This window comes from Diceros bicornis, chromosome 17, assembly GCF_020826845.1.
Source record: "Diceros bicornis minor isolate mBicDic1 chromosome 17, mDicBic1.mat.cur, whole genome shotgun sequence".
Classification (NCBI taxonomy): Eukaryota; Metazoa; Chordata; class Mammalia; order Perissodactyla; family Rhinocerotidae; genus Diceros; species Diceros bicornis.
The window spans coordinates 53215781-53240246 of NC_080756.1; the positions used below are offsets into that span (position 1 = coordinate 53215781).

Consider the following 24466-nt stretch of genomic DNA (forward strand, 5'->3'; position numbering starts at 1 on the left):
GACCAAGGTCACCCAGAGCCAGGGCTGAGACCTGAATAATACCAACTCCCAGGCCACTGCTCTTTTGATTCTGCTCAGTCAGAGGAACAAATTCCTCCCAGACGCAGTGGTGGGCTGCAGGCCCCTGGGCAGATCCGCACCTTCATAGCTGTGTGAAGGAGCCTTCCCACGTTGGCATAGCAGCCACTGGGGAGCTGGTTTCCCGCCATCCACTTGAGCGCATCTTGGATGTTCTTGTCATCAATGAAGATGAATTCCCGAGCTTGGCCAAAGCATTTGGTGACAAAGGCTGTCAGCCTATATGGGTAAAGAGGGAAATGTGGCATGAAGGGGGATTTCCAGGTGAGGGTGCACTAGTTCTATAGCTTATTCTGGTGTGTGGTTCCAGAAGGGGAGTTGAGGAAATATAATGCCATATGAGGCCTGGAGAAGGGAGGTATTAATAGGCATTAATGGGGACAAGAACTGGGGAGGCACAAGGTTAGGGAGAAGGGTGAGGGGCTTGACCGTACATGAGGCTCAAATAAACAGTATTAAAGAGGATAGAGTGCAAGAAGGAATGGGGTTAAGGGGATAGGTAGAGGAATAATTCCATAGGGTTCAGAATTGTGCTCTGGAGTACAGAACTCTTTGGGATTTGGGCAATATTACCATGTGTTTCCATTTCCATCCGTCTCTCCAAAGGCACTGTATGAGCCATTGCTGTGTTTGTACATTAGCTCCTTCTGGTACCCTGGGAAGCCAGATGTGGTTTTAGATCACAGTGACAACTTCAAAATACACTCGCATGGCTTTCAAGGATGCGGGACACTTTAGGGGGGAATGTCCCTGTATCTTATTAACCTATCATAGGCCCTAGAGAAGGTGTTTAAGAAGAAAGATAGAACCAACTCACCTATCTGCAGGAAACCCACTGCCCGAGACCTGATTTCCTCAGTCAGCAGCCCTGACTTCTCCAGGTACTGCAAGACATAGATGATGGGAGCAAACAAGACCATGTTCTGCTCCCCACAGCCACTTGGCATCTGCACCAAATTGTCTAGGTTCTGCAGGGCTGTGCCCATGATGTCTCCTGGGATCCAAAAGGAGAGAGAAAAAAGGTGATAGTAGAAGAAGGATCCCTTAAGAGTTATTATCATTCATTTAACAAACATGTATTAGCTATAACTTAGTGACTACCTACTTTGTGGCCTAGGAGACAACAGCAAGTCAAACACAGTCTCTACCTCAAAGAACTCATAGTCAGAGGGGCAAACAGTTACAATACATTACAATTATAATTCATTATAAACAATTAAAATGTAGTCCTATAATATTGGGTAGGTACAGGTGCTGGAGTACACAGCAAAGTACATATGCCACCTAAGGGAGTTCAGGACTTTAAGAAGACATGTCACTGGAGCTGATGAGTGATATAAGAAAACCTACGATGCTTAAACTCAATCTCTAAGTTCCTCCACTGCATGAAAATACATCACCCTCCAAATCACCAAGGCGCCTCAAACACACACAATCCTGATGCCCGTTTCCAAGTTATATCTACTGACCCCTCCATATACTTCATAAGCCAGTCAGCCTGACATAAGTGACTCATGAACATCTGCATTTTAGTCATGGAGTTCAATTCAAATGTATAAATATGCACTGAATGTCAACTACGTTGCAGGAACTGTACTAGGAACAGACATGAAAAAGACATGGCCCTTGTCCTCAAGGAGCTCACAATGCAGTGTGGAAGATAGACACGGATGGTGAGCTATGATACAATAAGAGGAGTACTATACTAGAGATATGAATCAAATACAGTCAAAACAAAGAAATTTTAACCTGGGAGGGATCTTGGTAGGGCGTAAGACTGAAGAAAGAATCTAACACTTATAGGGCTCTTACTATATGCCAGATATTGTGCTGGGAACTTTATATTATATTTAATCTTTACACCAATTCTGAGAGATAGGCTATTATCACTGTCTTACAGGAGGAAAAAGAAGGCGCAGAACTGTTCACTAACTTATTCAAGGTCACATGGCTCCTAGATGGCAGAACTGGGATCCTAACCCAGTTTGATATGCTTTTCAAACTCACCCTTTTCTACTCATTCCCTCCTTGCCCAAAGGAGTGAAGTATCCTGCCCATGTCTATACTGTTGAATCTTCCCCAAACTATACTCAAATAGATAAATTCCTCATTTTTTAAATGGTTGCTGCAAACATTTTGTCTCCCCTCCACCCAGCTTTTAGACCACCTAAACCTAAATACATATCAAGCTTCAATGACCTTTACCTTCCTCCTGCCCAGACTCCTTTCTGTTTTTAACTTGAGCATAGTCTGTCCAATCCCATCTGTACTGTCACCTACAGGCTGTATTTTCCCACTATATAAAACAAGCTCTTGATCCTTCATCACTTCTAATCTACCTCACCTTCCTTCAGATAGGTCCACATGCCCCACCCCACTCCACACCTTGACAGCCTCCCACCCCAGTTTTCCTTTTTTTGTTTTTTTCTTTCCTTTTTTTTTTTTTTTTTTTTGGTGAGGAAGATCAGCCCTGAGCTAACCTCCATGCCAATCCTCCTCTTTTTTTGCTAAGGAAGACTGGCCCTGGGCTAACATCCGTGCCCATCTTCCTCTACTTTATATGGGATGCCGCCACAGCATGGCCTGACAAGCAGTGCATTGGTGCGCGCCCGGGATCCGAACCTGGGCCGCCAGCGGCGGAGCGCACGCACTTAACCGCTACACCATGGGACCGGCCCCCAGTTTTCCTTTTTGAGCCAAGAATCTCCAGCTGCTTACCCAGAATAGTAACATAAGCCTTGGATGAATCAGGAACAACATCCACAGGGAGCTCCAGGGTGATGGATTCTGAGGCCACTTTTCCTGTGAGAGGCAGAGAAAAGGTGAAAATAGTGGAGTTCTCAAGCCCAAACCATAGAAAAACTTTCCATGATCCAGGGTTTTCTGTACCCAGTGCTTTTTGTGGGATGGAGGCAGATTTTCTTTAACCTATTCATAGAGATCTTTGCTGAAAATAAATTTCAAAGAGAGCCATAATTGTTGTACATTTTCTCTTTTACATCCTCTCTCCCAGCTAATTGGCCCCATTAGGGATGGCACCCCTAGACTCTCCTATCCCTTCTTGTCCTGTATATGCTTCCTGTTACCTAAGGGAATCCTCACTACCAACCCCTCTCTGTATTCACCCACCTTTTGGGCACAGCAATGAGCTGTGTGTCTTCTCCACAAGGACTCCTTCAGGCTGACATGAAGAGAGACATGGATGGGTGAAAACAATGAAGATGAGAATGTCAGGGCAGGTGGCACCGAAGAAATAGGAAGAGGGAGGGAGATGGGGAGAAGAGGCCCTCCCTGTGCCCCCAGTGTTTCTCTCAGAGCTGGAGAGAACAGAGCTTCTCTTTGAAGCTCAAGAGGACTCCATTTCAATCCAGGGATGGGCGTTTCAGCAAAATTCTTTCTGGGCAAGGTCTAGAGCTAAGGACAAGTTTAGGAAACTTCAAAGATGCAGGATTGACAATGGGGTTCATGATGGGATAAAAAAGCAGCTAATGGTGACGTCAGGGATTGTAATAAAAGAAACTAACATTCATTGAGTATCTACAAAGTACCAGGCACTGTATTAGGCACTTTCACATAACCATAACCATCAGTATGGGTTAAGCAAATAGTCAAGGGCAGAAAGGGGCCAGGGAACGAGAAAGGTGAGAAACCTGATTAAAGTTGGAGTAAGACTGCTATGAGAGACTCACTGGTATGGTTAGACACACACTAAACATCTCTGGGTTGGTTGCTTTCTCTGCCTCTGAAGCTAGGCCTGCACAAAACTCACCTTGACCAGAACTGGTTTGATGAGTGTGTCGCTCCGGCCCTTTTCTGGAACAAACCCCTTCTGGCCCCCACAGAGTTCACTGCTGTCCAGAATCTTAGTGCTAATAGTAAAGTTTACATGACCTGAGAAGAAAGAAGAAGAAAGGAAGGCATTAGGCCTATTGCCAGAGGTACCAATGAGGTCTCTTTCCATCCAGACCAGTGCTTCTTAAACTTAATGGCATACAAATCACCTGCAGATCTTGTTCCACTACAAACTCTGATTCAGCAGACCTGGGGTGGGGCCTATAGTTCACTGTTCTAACAAACTTCCAGGTGATGTCAATGATGCTGGTCCAGTGTGGCAGGCAGCCTCTAAGGGCCCCCAGTGATCTCTGCATCCTGATATTTATACTGTTGTGTAATCCCCTCTCATTGAGTGGGGGCTGGATTTAGTGACTCGCTTCTAAGGAAGAGGACAGGGCAGAAGTAATGAGATGTCATTTCTGAAATTAGGTTATAAAAAAGGCTGCAACCTCTGTCTCGGGTGCACTCTTTCTCTTGAACCCCTTACTCTGGAGGAAGCCAGCTGTCATGTCATGAGGCAGCCCAGTGGAAAGAGGCCATAGCCAACAGCTGAGGCCAAGAACTGCAGCCTCAGTCTAACACCCTGTGAGGAACAGAGGCTTTGGAAGGAGCTTAGAAGTGGATCCTCTCCTAGTCAAGTCTCCAGATGAGAACACAGCCCTGGCTGAAGCTTGACTGAAACTTGAGAGACCTTGAGCCAGAGACACCCAGCTAAGCTGCACCTAGATTACTGACCCACAGAAACTGTGTCATAATAAATGATAGTTCTTTTAAGCTGCTAAGTTTTAGAGTAATTTATTAGGCAGCAGTAGATAACTAATATATCCGAAGACCGTACTTTGAGTTGCAAGGATTTAATCCAAGAGCAAACAACATCTCATAGAGTTATTGTGATGATTAAATGAGTTAATACACGTAGAGCAGTTAGATAGTGCCTGGCCCATAGTAAGCGCTGGATTAGTAACATGACCATATATCCCTTGGCCTGGCAGAAATATAAAAAGCTCCCCCTTTGAAGCTCAAAATCGTCCAGTTTGGATAATTTTTTGGTCATCTATCAGAGTATTTGCTTATTTATTTATAACATAGACTTAGGAGGGGGGAAAATAGAGGCAAATAAAAAGAAGAGGAAAGAAGGGGCCGGCCTGGTGGCGTAGCGGTTAAGTGCGCACGCTCCACTTCAGTGGGCTGGATTTCGCAGGTTCGGATCCCGGGTGCAGACCGACGCACCACTTATCAAGTAATGCTGTGGCGGTGTGCCATATAAAGTAGAGGAAGATGGGCATGGATGTTAGCCCAGGGCCAATCTTCCTCGGCAAAAAGAGAAAGATTGACAACAGATGTTAGCTCAGGGCTAATCTTTCTCACAAAAAAAAAAGAAGAAGAAGAAAGAAGAAACAAAGCAAATGCAGTAGAGGAAAGGGTAGAGTTTTCAGTCACTGAGTTTTTTCTCTGTGCTTTCCTTGCCCATCTACCACTTCCTGCTCTTACCCAATTTGATAGCTGTGATATTCCAGTGATAAGTTTTTGCTTCATCAGCACAGAGACAGCTGGAGGCCTGAGAATCTGTCCATGATTCTACCCGGTACTCATCTGATTTAGCCAGGTGAGTCTGAACCTGAAGAGGATGTTTAAAAGATAAAGGGTGTGAGTAAAGGAGATAGCACACAAAGGCTTAGGAAAATTTGGAGGTAGATCCCCCTTTCCTTTCCCCAGGAAAACTAGTATGCTTCCATTTTAGGGACAAACTTATGGACGGGGTGTGGTTCCAGGGCTGACACCTGCTTCCTGTATCCCCAGCTCTTACCCTGATGCAATTCTTTAGATAATTGAAGATGGTGGCAGTAAGACGAAAGGATTCTCCACGAACTACTGAATAAGGGAGAGTCAGATCAACAAAGAATGGCTTGAAAGCAGTCAGTCCAACAGTGGGTGAAAGACCAAAGCCGCTGGACTGGGAGGTGCAAAAAGTCATGGCTTTCCACTCAGTGATGGTATCAGGAACCGTGACATGGACAGCCTCCTTCCCTGAGTTACTGTGAGAACACAAGAACCCAGGTGAGGCAGACAGCAGGAGAAGGAGAGCATTTGGGAATTAAGCTACAAATTCATCTACAGAACTGAGTTATTTTGTTCTGCGTGGGGGGAAAAGCAGAGGCAACTGAACTGGAGGAACATGCGAATCTCAGAGTGTGAATCTTCAAGTGAATGAGGATATACAAATATGGGAGAAGGGGGATGCCTGAGTATGGAGGTGGGAATATGTGTGAGTGGGCACCTGTGTGCAAACATATCTGAAAGAGAAACCAATGCCCTCTGAATCGGTGAGGATATGTGTTCTCATGGCTTGTCAAAGTGAGCAGGTAAGCAGTGGGCAAGAACTAAACTAATATCAATATGTGACTTTAAGTTTGTGTGGACCTGAAGTCAGAATGCACTGTCTGCACTGTGTAAATGTGAAGATGTGTGAATTTGTTTTGAGTGATTGTACATGATTGTTTAAGAATTCAGGGAAAGAAACAAGTTTCCATATGCCCACTAAACTTTCTTGGCTTGAGACTTAAATTCATTAGAAATTATCTGACTCTGAGTTCTCTGCTGACTCCACATTGTATAATCTTGCAGTACCTTTGAGGCATCACTTACCCAATAGGAAACAGATCCCAGAGCCAAGTCTCCGGGAAGTACTGGCGGACCTGAGAATCCTCTGACGGAAGTGATGAAGAGGATGACTCAAAGGCCATTGGACGAATATGATCCCTTCCTAAAGAGACCAAGAATAAGGGAATTTTGGAAAACAGAAGACTTCTGTTGTGAAATAAATTGAGGCAGAGGGACTATCAGCAAGAAATTCAGAGGAAAGCAGAGAACACCCAGTTGGAGACAAGGAGGAAGGACGCGTGAGGAAGTGACTAGTCGTAAGGCCCTCAGGAGGAATTGACAGACAAGGAGGTTTGGCCAGGGAAGGAATAGATAAGGACTTCAGGCTTCAAAAGCCCTGCCCAGAGAGAGGGAGAGATCCTTGGGAAATGGCCTGCATCTATGACCCACAACTCATTATTATTCCAAGGCTAGAGGCTCAATGCAAGAACGGGAGGCAAAGAGGGAGCCTTCGGAGTTCCATGATTCTAAACATCTCAGTGAATTCACAAGCCACAGAGGTAGCTTACCTCCTCCCGCTACAGTGCTATATCCTGGAGACGTGTATCTGCAATCTACTGGCTTCTTGATTTTGGCATTGGACAGTATTTTCAGGCCCATATCCTGACAGGCACCAAAGAGACCAGAGAACGGAGTGTTAAGTCCCTTTACTGCAAGGGCTATTGCCTAGGAATTCTACCCTCAAAGAGTTGAACCAAAACATTCTTTTCCTATTAATCGTGAGACCGGTGCCTAATATTCAGCCACCAAGATTGGTTCACTTTTGTTCCTGCTAGTGTGAAAGGCTTTCAATTAAACTTATTTCATTGTATGATCACTACAATAAGTCTAGTTAACATCCAACATCATACATAGTTACAAAAAAAAACCCCAGTTACCCAGGGCTGGCTGGGTGGCGCAAGCGGTTAAGTGCACGCGCTGCGGCGGCCCAGAGTTCGTTGGTTTGGATCCCGGGCGCACACTGATGCACTACTTGGCAAGCCATACTGTGGCGGCATCTCATATAAAGTGGAGGAAGATGGGCACGGATGTTAGCCCAGGGTCAGTCTTCCTCAGCAAAAAAAGAGGAAGATTGGCAGATGTTAGCACAGGGCTGATCTTCCTCACAAAAAAAAAAAATTTCTTTCTTGTGATGAGGACTTTTAAGATCTATTCTCTTAGCAACTTTCAAATATGCAATACAGTACTATTAACTGTAGGCACTACACTGTACATCACATCCCCAGGACTTATTTATTTTATACCTGGAAGTTTGTACCTTTTGACCACCTTCACCCATTTCACCCACCTCCCACCTCCTGCCTCTGGCAACCACCAATCTGTTCTCTGTATCTACGAGCTTGTTTTTTTTTTTTTTTTAAGATTCCACATATAGAGGCCGGCCTGGTGGCGCAGGCAGTTAAGTGCGCATGCTCCGCTGCAATGGCCCGGGGTTCGTCGGTTCAGATCCCTGGTGCGCCCCGACGCACCGCTTGTCAGGCCATGCTGTGGCAGCGTCCCATATAAAGTGGAGGAAGATGGGCATAGATGTTAGCCCAGGGCCAGTCTTCCTCAGCAAAAAAGAGGAGGATTGGCAGATGTTAGCTCAGGGCCAATCTTCCTCACAAAAAAAAAAAAAGATTCCACATGTAAGTGAGATCATATGGTATTTGTCTTTCTCCATCTCACTTATTTCACTTAGCATAATGCCCTGAAGGCTCATCCATGATGTTGAGAATGACAAGATTTCATTCTTTTTTATGGTTGAATGGTATTCCACTTATTTTATTGTCAAACATGTTTAATGCTTCTTCTAAATATTAGTCACTGTGTTCTTATTATTTGAGTTAGACCCTGAACTTTCTGAGGATAGGGACCATATCAGCTCAGTCAATTCAACAAAAATACACTGTGCATTGTGAAGGACGAGGCATTAGAGAGAATACAAAGGTGAACAAGACATGGTTCCTGACCTCAGAGACCTCCTGGTCAGACTTGGGCCACAGCATCCCAAACTTTTCCACATAAAATAGGTGAATTATTTTTAATAATAACGACAAGAGACCTCTGGTCTACCTTTTCTTTTCCCTTCTTGACTGATCCCATGGAAATCAATGTTGGGGACCACAGATCCAGGAGGACTAAGTGTACATCCTCTCACGGTGATTCTCTTCCAATGCAACTGGGCAACTTCTTCAAGCAAAAGGACTAAGAGAGACTACCTTACATATCAGGAGTTTCTTTTAAGATTTTATCGCTGTCAGTGTCCACATGAGTCTCTCTGCTTTTTAGATATGGACTATTCTTTCCCCCCTCCCACCACCATTGTTTCTATAAGAACAAAATGAATAAGAACATCTACCTGGAAAACCCTGAAAAGGTCCATGCCTCCAGTGAACCAAGGCCTCCAGATAATGGAACGCTCGCTCCAACGCCCCACAGGCATCGGGCCAACGAGGGGCTGAGGGAGGTCCCACGGGCCAGACACTGGACACTCATCATATTCAGCCACCTGATGAGGGTAGTAACCGTGCCAAAATGGGAATATCCCATAGACCTGAGACAAGAGAGGAAAAGGAAATAAGCTATTGATACAGCGAAATCAGTTGAGAAACTTCTCTCAGATTCTGGTGCCACAATTCACTACTCCCCCATTATTTCTTTTCGTTACTCCAGAATTCTTCCTAGTCCATCATAACCCTTTCCTTACTTTTAAATTTTTAACCTTTATCTCACTCTTTTTCATAATCTATCATCCTCATCTCCTCTTTCCTCTTCTTTCCTTATCTCTATGTCCATATTAACCATGCCTTTCTCATACCATCATTTCTACCTTCATTTCCACACCAGCTTTTCTACCACCTTATGGTGGTGCACTATTTCCTTAAGACTTTCCCATTCCCTGAAATCCATTTCTTATTCTAAAGCAGTCAGTTGTCTTTGTCAGCTCCTTCTTCCTACCCCATTAGCAGACTACTCACAGAGCTGTTGCTCAGCTCTTTCTCTGGTCTGAGTAGTAGGACACTCTCGTCTACGGCCCGGACTGCACACAGGGACCGAGGAGCTGCCTGAAGCTGTAGCTCCACATCTGCTCCTGGAAGCTGCTGGGAAGGTGAGAAGCCAAGGGAAACCTGGGGAAGGGAAAAGTACCACTTGAATACCAAGTCAGCCTGGAGAGGAGGAGAAAAAAAATGTAATTTGGATCATCAGCCAATATGTCCCAACCATGGTAACCAGCCCACTCCTTCACTTTTGTACTGATCTTCCTTTGTAAAGTCTAGCCCTTCAGAACAGTGTCTTATGATAGAGTTAGAAAAAGTGAGCAGCACAGTAGAAGGTTGTAGAAAGTTTAAAAGACAAAAAGTAGAAAGAAAACATATGGAATAGCTATATTTGGAATAGCTATATATGTGATTTCCCAGCATGACTTTTTAAAAAGAAGCAGGAGATAAATTTCAACAAAACATACTAAAGATATAAACACAATACAACATCCAACTTCAATATTATCTTCTTATTTCCCTGCCCCTGCCTTATCTCCAACCCCAGCATACACAAGATCTCCCTCTATGCCCAGATCTCTTCTTCACCCTCCTCAGTTGCCGTTTTACCTGATTGTCGAAGCACAGCTCTACTGAGAACTGAATTTTGTCAGCTATAACACCTCCACTGGGAAAAATGGCATAGATCACCAGGGAAGGATCAGGAGCTAGTCTGGAATTGAAGGTCAGTGAAAGAGAGAAGGAGCCTTTCAGCCCTGCAAGAGAAGAGGGAATATACAGGGGTGAGAGTGCACAGTCACCTACCAATGACGTCCAACCACATGATTGCACTTCTCACTGGGCCAGGTGCAGGCCTCGTGTGCAAGTCACTTCTCATTTTTCTATTCGTCTATGGCTATTGTTAGTGTTCTGTTCTTATTGTTTCTACTTATGAGAACTGTTTTCCCAGAAGTTTAAAATATCCTTGTCTCTTCCAAGAGAATCATGACCACTTACCTTTTTTCTTAGAGTTCAAGTGTTTCTGGCCCTCCATCTCCAAACTTCCTTTCCCTGTTAACTAAAGAAGAGAAAAAAATCATGAACAGCACAGAAGATACGTGAGTTTAGCCTTGACTCTGCTTCTGGGGCATCCCTGCATCTCTCCATAAGGAGAGTCTCCTTTCACAGTTCCAGAGCCTGGGTCAATACTTCATGGAGCATCTTTTACTTGTCAAATGTCGGACACTGCCAACAGTCCTGATGACTCTTCCTCCAGTGGGAGGTCTGCCTGAGAACCACAGGCGTGAATGGGAGGAGATAAAGGTTATCATTGCCTCGAGGCGAGTCAGAATAGAAACTATTCTTCACATTAGATAGCTGTCCACTGTTTCTTGAATATGTCCAGGTTTTATTCTCTTATAATCCTTGTAACATAAAGTCGCCTAAAATCCATCCTCACAACCTTTTTTTGTTATCACTTAATTTGAAATGTAATGAAAATGAGTGTACCTTAAACTGCCTTGAGTCCTTCCAATATTTGACTCTCTGGAGAAACAATCTCCTTTTATAACTCTCCCTTCCTGTTCACTCTCACTTGAAACCAAATTCATTGAAATTGTTTCTAAGCAGGCTGTCATCTCATACTCCAATCAAGGGCTCTACGGTCGGTTTCTCAGACCACCATCTGACACTCGGCCCTTCCACATGGATTAGCCCAACTCCAGTTTTCTCCTAGGCCTCCCCACACTTCTGTCCTGAAGACAGTGCCTGCATTATCACTCTTATTTTTTTATATTTATTTATTTATTTATCCCCCCAAGCCCCAGTAGATAGTTGTATGTCACAGCTGCACATCCTTCTAGTTGCTGTATGTGGGACGCCGCCTCAGCATGTCCGGAGAAGCAGTGCGTCGGTGCGTGCCCAGGATCCGAACCCGGGCCGCCAGTAGTGGAGCGCACGCACTTAACGCTAAGCCGCGGGCCGGCCCATGCATTATCACTCTGACTTACTATTTTCCACCTACCTACCTTATTCTGTTGTATCAGGATGACTGTTTTAGCTTGATAAAGACACTGGAATGATAGAAGATGCTGGAATGGTTCAGGGGAGAGAAAGACTCTCAGAAACTTTGAGAGGATGATAAAGGGAATAAAGAGACTCCGGACCAATCAACCTGAGGTTTACATGAGTCTAATTCTTCACTATCACCAAGGTGGCCAGTAAAGCTGCTTATCCCTATACATTTCCTTCAGGCTACAAATTGTGATTTTATTTCCCCAACAAGGCTGCTAGCAATGTTAATTTTAACTCTAAATCATCTATTAAAAATATTGACCAATGAAACACAGAATGAAATTTATTCTGAGGTCCATCACCTCCACACCTTCCCTCCCATTCACCCACTCAGCTCCCTTTCAGCCCTGGCCAGCAACATTTTTTGGTTAATTCCTTTTGTTTCCTCACACAGTTTCCCTGGGCTCCTTCTTACAATCTCTTTATTCTTCATTTGCCCCTGTCTTTTATACCCACACTGTACAATATAGTAGCCACTGACCACATGCGGCTACTGAGCCCTCAAAACTGGCTGAGCCACACTCCTTTATTTATTTATTTTTTTGTGAGGAAGATCAGCCCTGAGCTAACATCTGATGCCAAGCCTCCTTTTTGTTGTTGTTGTTGTTGAGGAAGATTGGCCCTGAGCTAACATCCGTGCCCATCTTCCTCCACTTTATATGGGACACTGCCACAGCATGGCCTGACAAGCGGTGCGTCGGTGCGCGCCTGGGATCAGACCCTGCGAACCCCGGGCCACGGAAGCAGAGTGCGCGCACTTAACTGCTTGTGCCACTGGCCGGCCCAAACTCCTTTAAAATAAAATACATACTTTAAGTTTCAAAGAGTTGAACCTCAGCTAAAACAAAGAATGTAAAATATCTATTTTATTAATTTTTATATTGATTTCATGTTGAAATGATCATGTTGGATATATTAGGTTAAATAAAATATATTTTTAAAAATTAGTTTCAGCTTTTCTTTTAATTTTTTTAATGTGGCTTCTAGAAATTTTGATATTACCTATGTGGCTTGTATTATATCTCTGTCTAGACAGTCTATCCACCCTCTCTGGTTCACTCTCCTCATTCCCTTTCCTTCCTGACACACTTTCACCAATCCTCAATTCCCAGTCTCACATAGTAGGAGAAGGTGATTTCCTGGTCAGGGTTCGCATCAGCTGGATCAATGTAATAATCCACCAGCACTTCCTGGGGCTGGCCACATTCCAAGATGCCACTTAGCCGACGGATGCCAAGGAAGCTGAGAGTTGTGTTGTAGAAGGGTTGCACGTGAAGGTAGGCATTGTGGTAGTAATGATGCACCCGTCCTGGATTATATTCCAAAGATTCCATTTGGAACCTGCCCTGAGAAAAAGAGAGAAAAAAAGTCCTTTTATCATGTCCCCCACCCATATTAACCCCATGTACTTGTTATGATTTTCACTTAGATCTGTCTCACATCTTCACTGCCTAAGAATGGCATGTGGATATATCACTAGAGGTCCAGCCAAGGATGTTTAAGGAATCCATTAATAGTGGTTATATGCAGCAGCATTTTGGTACATGTAGGAGTGAAATAACGGCTGAATTATAGTTGTTAAGTGATGGAAAATTGAGGATGATATATCTTCACAGACTGACACCTAGGGGATAGAAAAGCATAACTAAGATTATATAGAAATTAAAAAGTATATCTCAGAGACAAGAAAACTAGGTATAGAGGATAATAAGATTGAAAATGATTATTTCTGAGTGATTGAGTGATGCCTAGAGTAAAGAAATAGTTAAATTAGCCACAATGCAAATAGTATGTGTTTTCTTAAGGAGTATAGCTGAAATGGTTGCATTAATGGCTCCAATTCTTCATCCTTCCCTGCATCAACATCCTTTAGCAGGTAATCTTACAGTGCCCTTTTAGTCTAACTGTGGGCCCACCACGTGACTTGCTGTTGGGAATGGGATGTTAGCATATGGGAGATAAGTAGAGGCTTGGAAAAGCCTACGCACTTTTGCTGTTGCATCTGCTCACTGCCATGGGAATATACCTGGGCCAGCTTGCTGGAGCATGAGTGACAGGGAGCACCAGCCTACAGCCAGCTGGTCTGCAAACATATAAGGAGCTCCACCAAGACCAGCAGAGCTGCCCCCCTGACCACCCCAGATGCACAGGCAATAAATGCTTCCTGTTGTATAATATTGAAGTTTTATAGTTGTTTGTTAAGCAGCATCGTGTGGTAGTTCATAACCAATACAAGCCCTCCTTACAAGTTATCTAAAATCTAAAGTTCACTTCTTTGCCATTTTTATGAGTAATGGGTGGAAAGGAAAGGGAAATAGGAGAAAGAAGACAACTCTGAACCATTTTTTCCTCCCTACTCTGATTTCCAATATAGGATCAGATAGAGATGGGGATAAGTTATAAGATGAATTAGTAGAAATAGCAATTTTGATTCGAAGAGTCATTTATTTGATTGATATTAAAAATGAACAGGATCCAAGAAAAAGTTTTTATCAACTGGAGAGCAGGAGTGGTGAGTGAGGGAGAAGGAATTTCAAAGGGGTCGGGGCGAGAAATAGAAAAATTTTGAAGTTTTCCTTCAGGGAAGACTTCCTTGCTGGAAAGCTCGTCCTCTCCACTGCTTACCTCCAGAGAAATGTCTGTCCCATTCCAGTTGACGGTATCCAGCTTGAAGGGAGCGAGGCCATCACTGTCGGTAATTAGGGTCTGGTTGACTGTTCCATTAATGCCATGAATCACCAGAAACACTGAATAATTCTTGAGAAGGGAGCCATCATGACCCCTGACTCTTATCTGAGGGGTGAAGGTCATTAGGACATTAGAATTAGGTTTGGAGTAGATTTGAGTATGAGGTAAAGTGAGGTGATAGAAACTCTAAGAGCACACTTCAGGAAAGAGCTCAGAAAAAGGTAAATGGGACTCGGTGGCTGGAAACTAGGATCTAAGAGGAACTGAGAAACAAACAGAAGTAGCTTAGCCTGGAGCAGAAGCAGATTTGCCACAAAGCTAATGAAGCCTTAGGGCCTTCATTTGCACAGGCCGCTTCTGAGGCTCTGGACATTATTTTGCTTTTGTTTTCTTAAAGAGAGTCCCCTTCCACTCCCAAATTACATATATAAAGAGCATATAATCCTTATGCTCTAAGAAAATCTGGATCTACTCTTGGTCTAGAGAAAAGATGACTAAGAAATAAATGGATCTAAATATGTACAACATTATTGCATTGACTGGTTGTTTGGGAAGTAAAAGAAGATAAGCTGGAGAGCGAGGTAGATTGTTAGACATCAGAAAGAAGACAACAACAAAGGACATTTTAAAATCTCTAAAGAAAATGCTTAAGGAGCTGCAAATGGCTTTCTGTCCAGGAAAGTCTGACATTAACCTTGCCTAGATGCAGGAGCCCAGACTAGATGATTTCTCCAGATACCTTGCAGTTATAAAATTCCAAGATTGGAACATTAGACTATGAGCCCCTGGCATTAGGAAGGGCACTGAAGTCACATTAATATTCAAGGCACATCTCATGTGAGATTAAGGGCAGCACAGCGTAAGGAGTTAAGAGTACTTGGGATGCAGGCTACCTGAGTTACCACTTACTAGCTGTACAAACTTGGGAAAGTCACTTCACCTCTATGTGCCTCAGTCTCATCTGTAAAATGGGGCCAATAATAGTCTCATAGGATTGTTGTAAAAATTAAATAAGTGAATACATGTAAAGTACTTAGAACAATGCTAAGTTACCTATTATTATATGTCTACAGGAAGGAGGTGACAGTGGATGGTTAAGCATTTCTGTCTGTGAAGAAACAAGTTTCAACATACCTTCCCACTGAAGGGGAAATTGGGGTAATAAAAATCACTGGTGTCTTCAAAGGTCATTGATCCCATTTGTGAAGAAATGTAGATCTCCTGAGTGGTATTGGCCTCCACTCCTGCAGAGGGAAAACAGATGTATGATGATCTAAATACCTGACATCCTCATCTTCGTGTTTAACATAAAATTCCCTGAAAGGATGGAGCCACTGGAAGTATGAAGCTGGATATATTTGTGGCCAAAGATCCAAACCAACTCTGCTTCCCCAAACTTTTGGGGAAATAGGTAGTGCATGGCAGATTGGAATCTGGCATTTCCCTTTGACGGTGAACCAGGAACACTAGTGCCCAAACACTAATGTGGGTAGGTCTTGAATCCTCTGAGTAGGTCTGTCCCTAGGACAGCCCTTTTTCTTTCTCTTTTCTTAGTGAACCAAGGAGTATCCCACTTACCTGTCCCTTCCTCCACCACAGTAGCCACAATATTGATGCTGTGGCTGTATCTATAACTAGTGAGGTTGAAGATGGACATGTCCACAGAAGCTGAGAAGCATCCCGCTTTGTCAGTCTAGTGAGGCAATCAGAGAGAGAGAGGATGAATAACAATCTCAACTTCCGTTTCACAGTGTACAGTAGAAGGAAATAATTTCTTATCTCCATACTTTAATTCTCCATCTTTAAGATAGAAAACCTCTCCTAAAACATGGAGTATACGTTCACACATATACAATCAGGAAACAATTCTGAAGCTCCAAAATATGAGGAGAAAAGAATCAACTGTAGAATAGGAAAATTGTATCTCCCAAGGGATTAGTTTAATTTCTTGATTCCACGGCAGAGTCTAAAAGATGTTATCTGTTTAGGATAAAGAAGACTGCTTTGTTCTTTGGAACTGGGGTAATAATCAAGTGAAATGCTTTCTACTTTGGGCTTTTTACCACTTTTCTATATTAGTGCTTACTTACTCTTTAGGAAATGTGAATCGAGTTCCTTTTCTACATCCCATTTACTCACCTGTCCAGAGAGGTTCCTGCATCTGTCAGATAGATGTTCCCCTTCTTCCTCTCGAAACCAGTAAGTATGTGCCTTTTGACACACTGATACCTGCACTGCCCCTAGCATGGGCTTTCCATAGGTGTACCTAACGCAGAAAGGCGTGAGGGGTCAGAGTTGGGAAATTTCACTTGAGATCCAACCCTTCTCCCCCAAAACACTCCTTTTCCTTCTTTCCCATACTTCAGCCTCTGAAAGTACTCTGGCAATCCGACCCTTCTCCAGCTCTTATTCACTTCCCTACTTTACTCAAAGCCCTAGAGTATTGCCAGTACACAATAAGTACCATCCAAAGGACAGAAACAGTGTCTTTCTTTTTTCTTACTCCTATTTTCTCCATGGGATTCAATATTGAATTCTGCACAAAGTAGACACTAAATCAATAATGCCAACTGAGTGAGCAGTGGAAAGTAAGAGCAGAAACACAATTAGAAAATGTGTTCTTGGGGCCAGCCCCATGGCTTAGCGGTTAAGTGCACGCGCTCTGCTACTGGAGGCCCGGGTTCGGATCCCAGGTGCGCACCGAGGCACCGCTTCTCCGGCCATGCTGACGGGGCATCCCACATACAGCAACTAGAAGGATGTGCAACTGTGACATACAACTATCTACTGGGGCTTTGGGGAGAAAAAGGGAAAAAGAAAATCATAATAATAATAATAATAATAAAAAGAAAATGTGTTCTTGGGGGCCGGCCCCGTGGCATAGCTGGCCCCGTGGTATAGCGGTTAACTGCAGGTGCTCTGCTGCTGGAGACCCAGGTTGCGATCCCGGGCGCACACCCACACACCGCTTGTCAAGCCATGCTGTGGCGGCGTCCCATATAAAGTGGAGGAAGACGGGCCCAGATGTTCGCCCAGGGCCAGTCTTCCTCAGCAAAAAGAGGAGGATTGGCATGGATGTGAACTCAGAGCTGATCTTCCTCACAAAAAAAAAAAAAGAAAGAAAATGTGTTCTTGGAGAAATCATGACTGGAGTACATAAAATATCCCAAGTTTTAACCACTGCATCCATAATCCCTCTCCCCATAACACTCCTTCATCACATCTCTCAATATAGTTTTAATCACCACCAAATCCAGAGCTTTATTCTCACCTACAACATATTTTTACTAAGAAAGATTTATCCACCGTTGACAACTGCTTGGGTTCCACCACCTCCAACTTAAACTTCGGCAGCACTGGAGAGAGTGGAAAGAGAAATGGAAAAGGAATAGGAAAAGGACTTGACCACATAGATTGTGAACAGACGGATATAAAAACAGTGATAATCATGCGGCCAGACCAGTGGCATAGTGGTTAAGTTCACGCGCTCTGCTTTGGCGGCCCAGGGTTCACAGGTTTGGATCCCAGGTGTGGACCTACACACCACTCGTCAAGCCATACTGTGGTGGCAACCCATATACAAAATGGAGGAAGATTGGCAACAGATGTTAGCTTAGGGCCAATCTTCCTCACCAAAAAAAAAAAAAGAAAGAAAGAAAGAAAGAAAAGTGATAATCAAATTAATTAAATTAAGGGGGCATTGTTAAGATAAAACTCCTAAAGTTATTACCTGGTTTACCACTGACTCAAAATGAATAAACAATCCCTCCCCATAGTATATTTTACTTTATCTTTGCTGATTTTGAGATAAGATTATCTCTAACATTTTGACAGGCTAATTCTCCCACCTACCATATTCTTCCACACTGAAGGTGCCAAAGGTCTTGCCCTCAGCCACTGCCACTGTATAGGTGCCCCGCGTTGCCTCTGGTGCCAGTTGGAAGGATAGGTCTACAATGCCTTGCTCGGGCACCACTTCCAGCCACTGTGCAATCCTGTTGCTATTTGGATCCTGTGTCCATTAAAAAGAAACCTCATGATGTGCCTACCTGTTTGATTCTCACTCTGCACTGCAAAAAGCAGGTAAAGAATCCCACCCATTGTTCATGACCCACCATAGCCTGTGTCCAGGCAGAACAGCTCCCTGTGTTGTTTATAATTTTTTCATTACTGAATGAGATAAATGTTCCTAGAGGTCCAGCCCCCATTTGGAAAGAAAAGAGTTCTTGTGGATTCAAATGATCAGACTGAGTCCTTGAAGGTATTATCACCAGTTTCAGAAAGTGGGCTTTAGGATGTCTTTAACTAGGAGTGTTTACTCTATTCTTGGTCCCTATTAAGGGACAATGCTGAGGGGATTAATTGTAAGATGCTTGAAAGATAGGTAATTTAACAGAAAAATGTAGGGGACGCTGTGGGGAATTTGTCCTTCTAGTCCCTTTCCTTCTTAAGACTTCTCACAGGTAGTCATATCATATTCAGCTGTTGAGTGTTTTCTACTGAGTAAGAACAGCCGCTACCGAAGACTAAGAGGGGTCCAGAACCAAGCCTAGTTGAGCTGGCATGGCACAGAGAAGCTACAGGAATCAGAGTGGGAGAGTTAGCCGCAGCAGAGGTTGGTGTCCTCATCTACAGAGGTTGGGGACTGAGAGGTTGTTGGGCAGAGGTTCAGGTGGAATTGTGGGTACTCAGTGTTGGGGCAGAGTCTCGGGCTCTGGGCCAAGATCTTGGAATTGCTTCTGGCATCAGGGTTTAGCACTGAACTCTCATTCCTCCTTCTCCACAACTGACAGAAAAGAAAAAGAAACTTCTGCTTACCTGCAGTTCCACCACGGAGTACTGAAAAGGAAAACCAGATAACGTGGGTTACAGCAGAATAAGCAACGAGTATAGGCTTGCTGAAACCAAGTTCATCAAGAACTCTCTTTCTCTGTTGCCCACTCCTTCCTTTCTAAAGGGCTCTTATGTGCCCTGATAAGAGTAACAATGGGACAGAAGCTTGCTGGCTGGGGGAAGGGAGAGAAGAGATTTCCTCAAAGGAATTATCAGTCTCCAAAAAATTTGAAGAAATGGAGCCTCAGTCCCTTCAGCCTCCCACAGTACTCTGAGCTCCTCCACAATGTGCCCTAAAAGAAAGTGTCAGCATCTGGAGTATTTAAACCTCTGCAGTGTTTAAATTTCTTCTTGGGAGCCAACTATCTCCTTCTCTCCTGCTATCTGAATGCCACTGGACAGCAACCTTACTTTGAAACATTGCAAAACAATGTCTAACAAAAAGTTTGTTTAAAAGACTTCTATCAGGGCCGGCCCGGTGGCGCAAGCAGTTAAGTGCATGCACTCCGCTGCAACGGCCTGGGGTTCGCTGGTTCGGAACCCCGGGCACTCACCGACGCACTGCTTGTTGAGCCATGCTGTGGCAGTGTCCCATATAAAGTGGAGGAAGATGGGCGTGGATGTTAGCCCAGGTCCCAGTCTTCCTCAGCAAAAAAAGAGGAGGATTGGCAGATGTTAGCTCAGGGCAGATCTTCCTCACAAAAAAATAAAATAAAATCAATAAAAGACTTCTATCAAAGGATCATGTATAGTTTCCTCAAGAAAATGGATGCTAAAACCATTAAGTTGGAGGAAACAGGTCATTGTCCTAGGTGTCAAAGCGTCACCCCAAAGTTATTTGTTAATTTCAAAGGAAAAAAGATATACTTCTACACTGGAGAAATTAGGCTGTCACCTCCTTAACCAAGTAAGCAAATTCATCATTACTAATAATGGGCAACATAACATTACGCGCCTCCAGAAGAGATACATTTGAGGTTCACAGCATTATTTAATAATTTTTTTGCCAAAAATGTTTAGCTTAAATCTAATTAAGACCTCAAACTTAATTCCAGAAGATAGGGGAACAAGTTAGACAACACAATAGGGAAATAACAGACAAATAAAAGATGTCCACTATTCTAAAAGACAGCCAGGCTTTCTCAAAAGTCAATGTCATATTCCAGAATGAGGGACACTCTATAAGTCATCTAGCCTGATCTTTCTCTCTCTCAAAAAATAAAAGTCAATATAATGAAAAAATAAGGGGGATTATTTTAGATTAAGAAAATTTTAAAGTATATAACAATCAAATGCAATGCATGAATTTGATTGGATCCTAGTGTTAAAAAAACCCGTCCAAGTCATTTGGAAAAAAGGGTATTAAATGATATTAAATAATTATTGGTAATTTTCTTAGGTGTGATAATGATATGATTAAGATACTATTTTTAGAAGATGCATGCTAAAGTATTTAGGAGTAACATATTATGATGTCTGCAACTTACTTTTAAATGATTCAGAAAAAAAATTATAGATTAAAAGGAATACAGCAAAATGAAACAAATGTTGCATCTTGGTGTTATGTTTGAAAATTCTAATAATAAAAAGTTGAAAACAAAATGACTGCCCAAGACAATCTTTCTATGAGAGAATTATCTTTTTACTATGTTGTTTCTGTTTGTCCGAGATGTTTTGATTTTTTTAAACTGTAATAGTTAGAATTTTACAAAATCATGGCCAAGGAAGTAGATAATTGAATGTCTAGATGTGAATATAATTAAAAACTTGATTAGAGACAGTACTTTTATTGGATTCAGGGTGTTCCAATTAGAATTTCATACTCTTAAAAGGACTTGCAACTAAATGAAATTGAATGCTGGAATTTTAGACACGGGGTCTCAGAGAGGGTAAAAGTTTGGGTCTCACTAGGCAGGGAGAGAGAATGAAATCAAGATGGTGCTCGCCTTTGATTCTTGAGCCAAGTACCGTGTGATGCCAACCAGTGAAGAAGCAGAGCGTCACTAAATACAAATATCAGCCTTGAGATCAAGGATAACGGCAGTTCTTCAGAAAAGCCAAACAATGAGAGAGAAGGATCAAGGCAAAATAGAACTTCCATAAACCTGGGGCTATCTAGACAATAAGAAGGCAAGTATCGCTGGGATTACTATGGATTGCTATAAATTCCAGAGAAAGAATACTTCCTCAGAAAACAAAGTACTGGGGCCGGCCCGTGGCTTAGCAGTTAAGTGCTCACGCTCCGCTACTGGCGGCCTGGGGTTCCGACCGGGGCGCGCACCGTTGCACCGCTTCTCCGGTCATGCTGAGGCAGCGTCCCACGTACAGCAACTAGAAGGATGTGTAGCTATGACATACAACTATCTACTGAGGCTTTGGGGGAAAAAATAAATAAAAATAAAAATAAAAGAAAAAGAAAGAAAACAAAGTACTTTTCTCACACAGGGAGTCAAGAATCAGGGAGGACACCAGGGAGCCAGAAACAGGCTCTGGAAGGAAACAGGTGTTCTACTAGGAAGACAGCATCTCCAACCCGAAGCTGCGAGGTTTCTGAATAAATTGGTGTAGCAACAAAACTAGACAGGTTCACTTAGTCTCAAGTATACTTTACTTGCTTGAGGATAAAATATTGTGTTCTGTAAACTCATAAGGTTTTTCCCTCAGGTTCTTGGTAAAATTCCTTTTGTTAATTTAGTGTTTCAAGTTGGAGTTTCAAATTCAGCATTTCAAATTTTCAGTGTTTGAAATTGGCACTTAGAGGGAGGAGCTAGCTAGAGAAAGGGAGTGGGGAGGAAGGAGTAATTTTACAACCAAGGTAGAGCATAGCTATGGAGCACCTCGCAGTAATCCGGCATAATTTGAGCAGAGGCAAGATAACCTAACAGGGGTAGTTAATGAGATCAACCTCTAAGGGGCAGTGGCGTCTAAGACAACTCGTAACTGGCTGTGGCCTCACTTTCACCCCGGCATTTCCTTTTTTTCAGCTGTGGAATCAACAGTCTGTTAAGAAATAAGTACTCAAACTACTAAACTAATAAAGATACAGGTGATAGGAAGGAGAAACTAAAAAGAATTCTACATTGGGAAACAAAGTACAGGCCTACATCAGAGATACTGTGAGTTTGCTTCCAGACCACTACAATAAAGTGAATATTGCAACAAAGCAAGTTGCATACATTTTTTGGTTTCCCAGTGCATATAAAAGTTATGTTTGCACTGTACTGTAGTCTAAGTGTGCGATAGCATTATGTCTGTAAAAAAATGTACATACCTTAATTAAAAAATACTTTATTGCTAAAAAATACTTTATTGCTAAAAAATGCTAACCATCATCTGAGCCTTCAGTGAGTGGTAATCTTTTTGCTGGTGGAGGGTTTTGTAAAAAAATTCAATATCTGCTCGGCACAATAAAGCGAAGTGCAATTAACACGAGGTATGCCTGTAGTGGTGGAGGAGGCTACCGATCAATAATCAGCTCATAGCTTCTCTGTACATGGGGAAAGGAAACAGAATCTCTGAGAACATGGGGATGGAAATTAAAATAATGCTTTTCCTATGATTATCTTTAAAACTTTCACTTGAATACGTGGGCTGTGACTGAAGGAGAAAGAAGGCAGCAAGGGTGTCTGAGAGGTAAGTATTTCAGAAGTATGCAAGCCTAAATCGAGATCAAACCTTTTATAAGTCTTATAATTCTAGGCATTGAGCTGTTCAAGGAGAATTTAAGGATTCGCCAGATGTTACCACATATTTTACCTTTGGCAAGTATTTTTAAATGTTGCCTTAGAGAATTGTCTATTTTATAAATTGCCTTGCCTCGTGGTAAAAAAACAGACGGTGGGGGTGGATATTCTTCCTTTTGTTAAATATTCTCCTGAATTATTTCTTAATGTTTGAACTGCAAAGCCACTTGTCATTCCTGGAGGGAAAATCTTGAAGTTTGCAAAAACTTTTTTAAAATGACAGGGAATGTAACCATCTCTCAGGAATGTTAACTTCATTGACGTGGAGCTATCAAAGCTGAGAACTAGACACCTCTGCTTGTTTTCAGGCAGACAGGGGCTAAGAGGATTCAGACGTGTACATCATGAGGCTAGTACTTCAAGTCCCACCCGCATTCTGCACCCCAGAGGGCCTCACCTCATCACACCCTTGGGAAGAATCTTTTCTCTTTCCCCCATTCTCTCTCTGTGGGCCCTGCTCCTTTCCCTTTCCCTCCTCCCAGCCACATTCTCACCTTGTCATTCACTGGAATAAAGTTGCTGTTCAGGGTGACAATGCGGAAATGCACTAGAAGGGAACAAGCATCGTTAGCCAAGAGGATTTCCCCCTCTCAGAATTTTCCTTTCTTCCACCTACACATACTTCTGAGTCAGCAAAAGCCCATCAGGTTTTACTTTTTTAAAAAAAAAAACCTAGTCTGAAAGAGACAGAAACCCCCAAAACAGTTTCTCTTCACGGTTCCTGACTTTGAAACCTCAGAATGGAATGCGCCTCTAAGGGAGAAGGAACAAATACAAATGCAGGAGCTGGAGCCAAATTCCCTTGATGCTTTCTTATTCATACAAGCAGCTTGCTGTCAGACCCACTAATCCAATTACACTTGCCAAATTCCATTCCAGGAGAAATTTGTGCTTTTGTTTTACATACGCACACACAGTAGCAACTCCACCCACTCTTCTTTTGCTTGTGTAACACAGCATGTATTCAACAGCCATAACACTTCATCCCTCCAGACCATCCTCTCTTCTGCCCTCTTGGTTCCGTAGGCCCACCACCAAACCACAAAGCCCCTTTTATGAATGTGTGTGGCTGTTTCCCTAGTCTTTTGTCTAATCCCGTGTGTGTGCCTCTTACCTCGCTGCCCTGGGTTGTAGATAGGTTTGTCAGTTTGTATAAAAATGCCATTCCACTGCCTCTGAATTAGAACTTTTTTCTTCTCCTCAAACCTGATGTTTTTTCCAGTTCCCGACACCCGGATTGTGGCTACTTCTTCTGTGCCACCAGCAGGAGGGGGTACCTGGCCAAGAGAGGGGAGCTCTGGGGAGGAGTAGGAGACTGGGGGAACAGAATCAACTGGTCTCAACCCCAGAGTGGGAGAGTGAAAGGAATGAACTGAGTTAGACAGGGGTGGCCGAGTAGAGCCATAAAACAAGTTGCCAGGAAGAACAGAAACAAGAGCATAAGAAGTGAAGGTCAGGAACTAAAAGAAGAAATCCAAGGGCAAGGAAATTGTGGGTGAGTTATGGTCAGGAACTGATGTTAAGTTTAGGGGAGATAGGTTTAAAGGCTGTGGCAAAGGAAGACAGCAGAAATCATACTTAAAGTTGGATTATGGT

General features: G+C 43.1%; 1 protein-coding gene across 2 annotated transcripts in view; it reads right to left on the reverse strand.

Annotated features, from left to right (window-relative positions):
- A2ML1 (alpha-2-macroglobulin like 1) overlaps positions 1 to 24466 on the reverse strand; it is a 49154-nt gene that overhangs the window by 23872 nt on the left and 816 nt on the right. For both annotated transcript variants that reach the window (XM_058558843.1, XM_058558842.1), the window contains exons 3-26: positions 23985 to 24147; positions 23365 to 23417; positions 19113 to 19133; positions 18147 to 18306; positions 17566 to 17650; positions 16434 to 16560; positions 15873 to 15987; positions 15429 to 15538; positions 14232 to 14399; positions 12725 to 12952; positions 10551 to 10611; positions 10164 to 10309; positions 9534 to 9683; positions 8915 to 9109; positions 7083 to 7176; positions 6559 to 6676; positions 5720 to 5948; positions 5404 to 5530; positions 3848 to 3969; positions 3208 to 3259; positions 2797 to 2880; positions 896 to 1072; positions 652 to 733; positions 141 to 297 (exon numbers count right to left, since the gene is read on the reverse strand). In XM_058558843.1, the coding sequence (XP_058414826.1) occupies positions 141 to 297; positions 652 to 733; positions 896 to 1072; positions 2797 to 2880; positions 3208 to 3259; positions 3848 to 3969; positions 5404 to 5530; positions 5720 to 5948; positions 6559 to 6676; positions 7083 to 7176; positions 8915 to 9109; positions 9534 to 9683; positions 10164 to 10309; positions 10551 to 10611; positions 12725 to 12952; positions 14232 to 14399; positions 15429 to 15538; positions 15873 to 15987; positions 16434 to 16560; positions 17566 to 17650; positions 18147 to 18306; positions 19113 to 19133; positions 23365 to 23417; positions 23985 to 24147 (3024 nt within the window). The remainder of the gene's footprint in view (positions 1 to 140; positions 298 to 651; positions 734 to 895; positions 1073 to 2796; positions 2881 to 3207; positions 3260 to 3847; positions 3970 to 5403; positions 5531 to 5719; positions 5949 to 6558; positions 6677 to 7082; positions 7177 to 8914; positions 9110 to 9533; positions 9684 to 10163; positions 10310 to 10550; positions 10612 to 12724; positions 12953 to 14231; positions 14400 to 15428; positions 15539 to 15872; positions 15988 to 16433; positions 16561 to 17565; positions 17651 to 18146; positions 18307 to 19112; positions 19134 to 23364; positions 23418 to 23984; positions 24148 to 24466) is intronic.